General features: G+C 45.3%; 1 protein-coding gene across 1 annotated transcript; it reads left to right on the top strand.

Annotated features, from left to right (window-relative positions):
• The first annotated feature begins 4937 nt into the window (after positions 1-4937).
• On the top strand, positions 4938-9076 carry LOC149330611 (uncharacterized). Its single transcript, XM_089559460.1, has 4 exons — positions 4938-5164; positions 7850-8012; positions 8273-8361; positions 8739-9076. Exons 1-4 carry the CDS (start codon positions 4996-4998, stop codon positions 9074-9076), a joined length of 759 nt encoding a protein of 252 aa, XP_089415586.1. The 5' UTR covers positions 4938-4995.
• The last annotated feature ends 1212 nt before the right edge of the window (positions 9077-10288 follow it).

The raw sequence follows: 10288 nt of genomic DNA, 5'->3' as shown, positions 1-10288 counted from the left end.
ATGATTTAAAGAAGAAAGAATACTGGCATAAGAAATGGAAGCAGAGCAGAAACAATGATTATTACCTAACTCAATTTAAGCGATTTAGGAATTCCACCGTCTGTCTAATGAGAAAAAGAAAAAAGGAATATTACTCCTCTCTTATCGAGGAAGCTGATGGCAATACCGCAAAAATGTGGAGTGTAGTGAATGATGCTATTGGCCTTCGGTGTAAGCAACACATATTACCTGATGTAATCGACTAGGATGTAGTGGACACGTTCAACAATTACTTTGCAAATATAGGGCCTCTCTTAGCAAAGCAACTAACTTCCGTATCTGATCCCACAAGCCCAATAACCCCTGTTATAAACACTTTCGTAACGAAGGAGCTCGAGCTAAAATAATAAATGTAGTTAATGAACTTCAAATAGGTAAAGCCTCGGGACTCGACACAATCCCTGTAAAAACAATTAAAGATAATATTGATTTATTAGCCATGCACTTATTACACCTGTTTAATCACTGTATTCAGAGCTCAACATATCCTGAAAAGCTAAATGTCGCTAAAGTGGTGCCTATTCATAAAGAGGGTGAGCAGCCAGAACCAAGTAATTACAGGCCAATTTCGGTCCTCAGTATTAATAACACAATTTTTGAAAAATATATGTGTTCACATGTCAGGAAATTCGTAAGCAAATATAGTATAATGAGCGCCAGTCAGCACGGCTTCAAACCGCAGAGATCAACAGGATCTGCTGTCCTGGTCCTAACAGAAATTTTAAATAGAGCCCTTCACGAAAACAACATAGCCATAGTTGTGTATTTAGACATTAAGAAGGCGTTCGATACCGTTAACCATACCATCCTACTTCATAAACTTTGTAATTACGGTTTTAGAGAGAAAATAGCAGATTTATTCACCAGTTATCTCACCAACAGCAAACAGCATGTTGTAATGAATAACTTGATATCTAGACCGCAGGCCGTGCTGGCTGGAGTGCCACAGGGCTCAGTACTGGGTCCGATCTTTTTTTCACTATATGTGAATGACTTTCCGTCAGCCTTAAAGTATGCTCAAGCATTAATGTATGCTGATGACACTGCATTGGTATTTATAGGAGAATCAATAAAAGAACTAAACAACAAAATAAACGAAGAACTTGTCAGGGTCCTAAAGTGGTTTACTACCAACCAGCTCACTGTTAATATTCAGAAAACAAAATACACAGTGTTTAGCTCCAGGGGAAAAAGTTTAAACTACAATGCTATCACCTTGCATGTAAATAATGAGCCCTTACAACATGTAACAAGTTTTAAATACCTAGGTGTGCATTTTGATTATGATATACACTGGAGAAATCACACAAACAAGTTTGTTAAAAACTTGCGTATGGATGCCATATTCTCCTGAAAGCGCGAGAATGTTTTAAATTCCTTGTTCTCCGTATACTATATTTTGCTTTTATACACAGTCAGTTAAGTTACTGCAGAGAATCTTGGGGCAACGTGTACCCTACATATCTGAACCCAGAGTCAGATTAGAAAAGAGAGCTCTAAGAATTATCACATACTCAAACTACACTTGCCCCAGCAGGCCACTATTTCAGTCGGCACATATTTTATCTTTACATTCTATCTACACGTTAAAAACAGCACAGACAATTCATAAAATACTGCAATTTAATGACCCGTTTCATCAAAGTATCTTTATAACAACTAAAAGGGTCTAGAGCTGCAAGTGCAAAGCATTTTAACCTACCAATATGCCGCAATACTTACGGGAAAATGTTGATTGAATTCAACGGTGCACAAATGTGGAATGGCATCCCTAATGATGTTAAAATAAAAATTAATTTTTCACAATCTCTTAAAATATTTTTACTGAATCTGTAAGTTTCCGCCGGTTGAGCTATAAATTCTGTATCCAAATGACTGTAAAATTGTTAATATTTAAGGTTGCTGCGTACAAAGAATGTATGCATGATAACAAGTGTATATATTAGCTATGTATGTTCTGATTTTAAAATTTTGAAATTATTTATGTGAGAAGTGTTCTCTCCACCTACTGCATTTTGCAATTTATCATTGTGTTGGACCCGACACTAGCCTTGGCTATGGGTCCAGTACCACTGTACATAGTTTGCTTGTATTCATTTGTTTTCAAAAAATATAAAAAAACACCAGCAACAACAACAACAGCAGCAGGAGCAGCAACAACAACATCTACAACAACAAAAACAACAACAACAATGACGACGACAAAAATAAGTATTCACGTGTGGGTGTGTCCGCGGAGGTGGGGGGAGAGGGGGGGGGGCTTCTGCGCATACATTGCGCTAGGAAGTGCTAACATGAAGGTTATAATTCATTCGACAACCACCGATCCTTAAGCAAATGGCGGCATTCAACTTACCGTTTCGGGCTCGATCAGGCGTTGTTGAGACAAAATCTTCCCGCGGCGCAGCAAAGCAGTCACAGGCGTTGAGGTGGCCGCCAACGCGTATGCACAGGAGAGTGACAAGATTCCAGAAACGGCAGGATGCTCCGAAACGCACAGCGCGTATGCGTCGAGAAAAAGCGACTGAATAAGTAGTTTTGAGAGCGGGCCTAGGGAGTGGTCAGCAGTGCCAGTATGGCGAGATCCATCTTTCCTAGGAATCCCCAAGGTCGGGGAGCCTTGACGTCCCTTGCCCTTAACGTTGTTATACGTCGAGCTGCGTGAGTCATGTGGGAGAGTGGCAGTTCCGCTCCTCGCCTCGGAGGCCGCATACTTCCTCTTGTTATCGCGCTTTCCTCGTGCAGCCGGGTACATTATCGCCCACTTGTCGGCTTACAGACCGCATATCTCACAGACCGCATATGCGTTTGTGCACCAAGGGCCCGCTTTATGGGTCGCTCTCAATATCTCTTTCAATTATGAGAGCGTGACTTAAAAATGTCGACACCCGAGACCAATTAGCAGCAAGGTTGCGGTGGTTAGTAGCAGGGCTCCAGCCCGGAAGCATTATTTGCATGACAAGGGACCGCAGGCAAACATTTTCCGGTCGGATTTTTAACGCCAACGTTTCGCCACGGGTTGCAATGTCTCAGAGACCGCGTGTCCGCTTGCGCTCCCAGATCTGCAAGCATTGGAATTCGTAGTACGGCGATGGCGAAGAGAGCGCAAGAAGAGCGAAACCTACCGCCCTAAGAGATGCTGAGCCACGGTGACATCGCTCTGCGCGCTGTCGAAGCCAAAATACAGAGCTGCCTCCGCTCGGCACCGCGTGTTTCGTCTACCATCTCATACGACTCAAACACCGCATTACACCGCAAAAATCGCATTACAGAAAAGTGTAATCGGTGGCCAATTTTATGCGAAGCATACTACTTTAGCTACCACTTCAGCCCTTCACCGTGGTTATGCGCCTCCAAATCACGTGATACATGACGTCACACCCCGTGACACGATGACGTCAGGACAATGGAGAAACGGGGGCCCACCTCGCGCCGTCGCTGTGGTTGTGCGCCTCCAAATCACGTGACACGATGATGCCACACCACGTGACACGATGACGTCACGGCAGTGGAGAAACGGGGGCCCACCTCGCGCCGTCGCTGTGGTTGTGCGCCTCCAAATCACGTGATACATGACGTCACACCACGTGACACGATGACGTCACGACAGTGGAGAAACGGTGGCCCACCTCGCGGCGTCGCTGTGATTGTGCGCCTCCAAATCACGTGATACATGACGTCACACCACGTGACTTGATGACGTCTCGACAGTGGAGAAACGGGGGCCCACCTCGCGCCGTCGCTGTGGTTGTGCGCCTCCAAATTACGCGACACGATGATGCTTCGCATTCTCCAGGCTTAACCAAGTTAAGCCTGAGCCATTTTTTTTTTAATTTGTATCGTCAAGGGTCTTGCAACGAGTTCCAGTTTCGTTTTCCCCGCGCTTCGCCTTCAACGGGCAACACTGGACTCCCCGTCCTTAAGCGCTTTCTCACTACAACAAAAATCAGCCACAGACACTTCCGAAGTGGAAACGCATTGGCAAATGCCGGTCCGACAAAGGTCCCAGAATGAACCCACTCATTTCCAATACCGGGCAGATAACATATGCACAGTTTCGGCTAGTATCCTTAGGTGCATTGCTTACGCGTAATGCTTACACGTGCATTAAAGTTGTTTTCTACTACGTAGTTTATGTGCTCGCGTATTGGCTCGCACCAGACCGCAAACATTGGGACCCTCACGCTGCGCGCCGATGAAGGTTGGCCAAGTTTGTATAGAGACGTAGACTTTTGGCTGTCACCCCCTCCCCTCATGCGCGCGGGCGTATTACATCACCCGGACTCGTCGAAAACAACGCTACTATCTCTGTCCAACCTAATGGAAAATAATCACCTACCAGTTTCTTTAGAGATTAATTAACTGCACCAACAGGCTACTGCCGAAGGCCATTTACATTTCAGTGCATTTCAGCTCAGTGCGGAATCGCAGCCAAAAAAAAAACGGATAAAGCAGCCGCAGAGGTGATCAACACCGTAATTAGAAGCTGATTTTCTTCATTATGTCTGAGGCATTTTGGTGAGTTAAAAAATGCGCTTACTAAAAGCAAAAAAACATCTGTGGAGCTTGCCGACACATCAACAATTGCTGCACTCTATCGGCTCACACCTCTTGTCAAGACGGTCACCCAGACTTCCCCGCCATCATCGACTTCGTCTAAACGCTGCATTTACAAACGCCCTAAAGCCGGGGATACATGGAGCGTTTTTACGGCTGCAAGTCGTCGACTTTCGCCGGACGGCGCGCACACGACGCCCAGCGCTAAAAAATACCTCCGTCGCCGTCTATCTCGACCAGACAGACTTTTGACGCGCGGCGTCCCACGGCCGCCGGAAGCAGCCAGCAGGAACAGCCAATCGGCGCTCAGGCTGGCTGACGCTTCCGGCTTCCTCGCACGCGTCGCACGCGCGATCTCCTGTGTTGTTGAGCTTCGCGCGCGACTGCTAGCTGATCGAGATGGCTATGTCCTCCAAGGCAGCTCGCCTCGAGTACAACGACCGCTTGATAAGCGCTGTGCGGAGGCGTCCCATATTGTGGGACACTTCGGGATCTGACTACAAGGACCCGAGAAAAAAAGCACTGGCGTGGGCCCAAGTCGTCAACGATGTTGGAGGCGATCCAACAGGTATGTTTACATTGCTATGAATGTTCGCTAGAAACGAATTTCGTGCTTGATGTGGTCAGAAATCTAGCTCGCCGCCGAGCACAAAGCATGCGGGGCGGTGCCCGCGGAAGCACGTGGTAGAGGTCTCTAGAACGTTGTAGAGGTCTCTAGAACGCTTGTAGATGTCCCTAGAACGTTGTAGAGGTCTCGGGAACGGTTCAATGAATCTCAACAGCGACATGCTGGCGCGCGACGGTACTGTGACACTTATTCGCCTGAGAATTTTTTTACATATATACATAGGTGACCCCACTTGTTCAGAGTGCTGAAGTGGCCGTCGCTAAGCTAACGAATGAAATCTAAGGCACTGCGTTTCAGACACAATGCTTGCATTCGATCGAAGCCGCAAATGCGTGCGAGAATCGCGGCCCAAACACACACGCAAATTGTGCCCGAGAATCGTGCACCGAGGAAAGCAGCTGAAAAAAGAGTTCACTTATTTCATGGCGCATTGCGCGCCATCTGAACAAGCCAGCTCATTAGTGATGCAAAACTATCGAAAAATTGACTGTCGATAGTATCGATAGTTTTTTTGAAACTATCGATAGTGTAAAAGAACTATCGATAGTGTTACTATCGATAGACTATCAATAGTATTATCGATAGTTTACTATCGGTAGTAATACTATCGATTCTACTATCGACAGTATTGCTATCGATAGTGTTGCTATCGACAGTACTGCTAGCGATAGCACCGCTATCGATAGCAAGACTATCGATAGTGAAACTGTCGATGGTAAGGCTATTGATATTAATAATATTGTTAGTCTGCATTTGTTGACCAGCGATATAACCAAAATATTTGCGATAGCATGATTGGTTTGACGGTCTCGTAAAACCTTAATGTCCCAAAGACAATCAAGCTATGAGAGATGCTGTAGAGGAGTTCTGTGGATAAATTTCAACCAGCTGTGACGTGCACTGGGACAGTTCCGGAAAATACCTGGAACTGCATCCGATGAAAGAGCAAGAACTGGGACAGTTCGAAAAAATACCTGGAACGGCATTCGATGAAAGAACAAACAGCACACGTTGTTTTGGCTTGCTGACGTAACCGCTGCAGAAATGCTTTTCGCACACATGCTTCGCAACTGGGACATTCGCACGCTTACATTTTATCCAGAAACTTTACGTAGGGAACGTCTGCAGAGCTCGGTGACGCGTAGGCCGCGAAAACGGGCGAGTCTTGTCAGTTACTCCTACCATCACCTCCATACCGCACACTCAGGAAAGCAAGTTTAAGATGCAGTGGGTACGCGTCATTGATTTTATAGAATCGATAGTACTACATATAACAAGTAGTATTGATACGGCTATCGAAAGTACTAACAATAGAACTATCGATAGCCCTATCTATATTACTATCGATACTACTATCGATAGTACTATTCATAGTCTTTTCTGCCATCGATAGTTCGATAGTGTCTCAACTATCGATAGTATCGATAGTACTATCGATAGTTTTGCTTCACTACAGCTCATACCTGCGCAGCGAAGCTGGCGGTACGTAGTTGTTTACGCGCAAACGTTTAGGCATTATGTTTGGTTCACAAGCTTCGCCACTATATGGATTATATTTCGGACTGTAACCATGCCATTGCGACGTGAAGGTCAGCTGGCGACATGTTAATGAGACAGCTGTTGTTGAAAGCGAGAAATATTCACGATTGCTATTGCACTTTCGATGGCATTGTGGTGATGACCTGTAGTGATGAAACTTGTGTATAAATTGCTCTTCTCTCATGTAACGTACCGTCACCTTGTATGGAACTCCATGATGTAAGCAACCTAGAAAGAATTCATACGCTGTAATGATAGCTATACAGAGTATTCTTTTGCTTCTCCGCGACCAGGATGAGGATTTTTTTGTCCATAGTTTTCAACACAAACAGCTCTTTCAAAGCACTCAATACTTTGAAACGTTAACTTATCGAACATCGAACGGAACACTGATGTCACACATCATCCACCGAGGCATATTACAACTGCTAGCGACAATTACGGCCAAACAAGTGGTTGCTTATCGGCTGCGCAAATACTCACACATGTTATACAAAAATAATGTTAATGTATTCACTGCGCCGATTCACGAGCTTTTCGATTATTTTCAGCATTTACGCGAGGAGCTCCGCTGCGTTTTATTTTCCCGAAATGCGTGTATCACTCACTTTTTACTTGTGTTCTATCAGTGTGATGTCGCCTTATTATATATGTAACAGATTCTCGCCTGTTGTCTGTATACATCGGTCAACGGCTGGTCGAGCCCTTGAGGTTTTTGTTGCGAAAGCAACACTACGTGAGTCGCCGAGCCATTTCGCGTAGCTGACGAAAGGCCATACTGCGCATGCGCTAGGAGCAGTGACGTCACACGGCGCACAGCTGGCGCGCCGCCGCCGTCGCCGCGCGGGTGACTCAGAGGTGCCGCCGCCGCAGTCGCCAATTGCGCATGCGCAGTAGCGGCGCATAGCTAGCGTGCCGGGGCCGCCGCCGCTGCCACGAGCTCTCCATTGCCTCTCTCCCTCTCTATCCTCGTTGCTTTCGCAGTACTCCAGGTTTAACCAGAGCTAAACCACTGCCAATTTTTTCCCTCAGCCCTCTTTATTGTTTGAGGTGAATAAATGCGGCATTATTAAACTCTACTTGTAGGCTCCGATGTCCAGGGGCGGTGGAAGAGTCTCAGGGACACGTTCACGAAAAAACACCGCGCCCTGAAGGAAGGCGCTCCGAGTAGCTCCGGAGCAGATGCCGTGAAGCGGTGGCCATATTTTCACCAGCTGATGTTCCTGAAGGACCAGGCGGATGTCGGAAGGTATGTCTTCATTGCATGATGCTCACGTTTCAAAACCATTCATTTCTCCATCGAGACCTATAGAAGTGTGTTGCATAACAACAACCGGATGATGTAAAAGGAGTTAAAAAAATGCAAAATTACAGTAGTTGTAGTAATAGGTACTGGACAGTACTGGAGCTGCTGCGCTTCCAAATTTTCATGAAGGAATGTTCGCGAAGCCGAGGTATGCAAAGTTGCGTGCGCTGATTAGCTGCACGCAACATACGTTTTTTTTTCAGCACCTGCTCCAAAAGCCAGCAGTCGGAGGAAGCAACCTGTGGAGAAACTGCTGAGGCAGTGCTGAATGGCATCTATAGTGACTGTGACGGTAAGAATGTGCAATAAAGTTCCTTACTGCCTATTTGCAAAGGTATGACATCCAACGGTCCACACATACAATAGAACCAGGCAGTATTGAAACCATACAGAGACGTAAAATGCACTTGAGCTTTTCGCAAGGACCACCCAGAAACCCCAAGTGTGTCTTAAGAAGTGAAAACTGCCAGTGCATATCACTGCAGTCAGCATGGCCGAACTTTATCTTTGCCCATGTGGGCTCTTGCCTGGAATGCTTGTTTATTACGGAGAAACTTAGCAGAGCAAGCTCTTGGAGAGTCATTTGGTCTCCTGCACTCTGTTTTGTGGCATAATAGAAAAGGCTTTGCAGAGATTAAATTCTACAATTCTATCTTTTTTTATTCATAGAACCGACACAGGAGAGTTGTGGCCTCGGCAGAAACAGCCCGGAGCCGAGCACATCCAACGTCTGCTCACAGATTGCCCAAGAAACCCCTCGACTAGGGCAATGGACCGCAAAAAAGAAGCGCCGCGATGACAGGGCAAGGCTAGACGATGACATACAGAGGTTAGACGATGATATACACAGGGTGGACCAGCTTCTAAAAGATGGCAGGGACCAGGCCTCTCTGTACGGGCAAATTGTTGCGCACAAGCTGCGCGAATGTCCAAGGCATCGCAAACACAAAATGGAAATGGAGCTTCTGCAGTTTATTGCGAAGTATACATTTCAAGACGCAGAATGAAGTTCAATAAATAACACATTTCAAGACGCAGAATGAAGTTCAATAAATAACACATTTTCAGTATCGCGTAGAAACATCAGCACACAGCCCTTTCAAAACACGAAGGCAGAACAAGCCCTGAACTTCAACTTCAATTCGGTGAATTGCCAAAACATTGCATACACACCCGTTGAAAAAAACAAAATACTCAAAGGGGTTGCAAGAAAAATTTTGTAACTATGGTGGGGTTTTCTTTTTTTCTGCGAGTATATATGCAGTGTTTTGGCAATTCTCCGAATTGATGTTGAAGTTCAGGGCTTGTTCTGCCTTCGTGTTTTGAAAGTGCTTAGTGCTCATGCTGCTACGTGCTGCTGAAAATGATGCAACACGAACTACCCAGTAAGCTTGTCTTGTTCCGTAAGTTTTGTCGTACCGGATACAATGTGTCAGAGCGGGCAGAATAGCAGGCAGCAAAGAGCGACTGCGATTTATCGTGTTGTGGTTCAGTTTGATATGCAACACCACCTACTTGATGGTCTCTGGGGCAGCAGGTGTATTTCGTACTTGTATTTAATAGAAAGTGGGTACATACCATGGACAAGAATGATTACGTACCGTGAACTTTGTAATATTGTTTTCCCAGAGCCCATGTACAGGGCCTTGAACAGTGGGGTTCCTGGAAGAGATGTTTTAAAAATGGTGAAGAAGATGCAGGTGTAACCAGAAGTTAAGAAGTGCTTGGGACTGGGCTAGTTGGAACATCTTCTCATAAATGCTGCGCTGCTTAGTTGTACACGGACAAAGAAACTCAGCGTTTGTCCAGTTTCTTTGTCCGAGTACAACTAAGCAGCGGAGAATTTATGAGAAAACCAGAAGTAAAGGCTATTTTTCCAAATTTCTCACCGGGACAATACCAGTTAAAAAATTTTAGAGGGAAAGGATTTCTTTTTACCGTGGGGAACGAACTGCTGAATTTGTAAACAGCCCGAAAGAATAGACCATGTTTTTTTTTCATTGCTGGGATGCATTTTTGCATTTTTGCATTTTTTGCATTTTTGGATTTTTTCATTTTTTGCATTGTTTTTTTGGATGTGCTACAAAGGACAATAAAGAAAGAGCTACCACTTGTTACGTGTTATGTGCCAAAACCAGACGATAAACAGAAAAAATGGCTGCTTGGTGACGACACCCTATTTTTCTTGTCATCGCTGTGATTTTCTGTACCATGTGCGA

Source organism: Amblyomma mixtum, chromosome 9 (genome assembly GCF_055824585.1).
Source record: "Amblyomma mixtum isolate Tamu chromosome 9, ASM5582458v1, whole genome shotgun sequence".
Lineage (NCBI taxonomy): Eukaryota > Metazoa > Arthropoda > Arachnida > Ixodida > Ixodidae > Amblyomma > Amblyomma mixtum.
The sequence above is the reverse complement of the archived record's forward strand: the minus strand, read 5'-3'. Positions and strand labels throughout refer to the sequence as shown.

Excerpts from the sequence above, each read along its gene's own strand:
- LOC149330611 (XM_089559460.1), top strand. The coding sequence starts at position 4,996 with ATGGCTATGTCCTCCAAGGCAGCTCGCCTCGAGTACAACGACCGCTTG. Across the intron at positions 8,013-8,272 it reads GACCAGGCGGATGTCGGAAG|CACCTGCTCCAAAAGCCAGC; the intron begins GTATGTCTTCAT and ends TTTTTTTTTCAG. Across the intron at positions 8,362-8,738 it reads CATCTATAGTGACTGTGACG|AACCGACACAGGAGAGTTGT; the intron begins GTAAGAATGTGC and ends TTTTATTCATAG.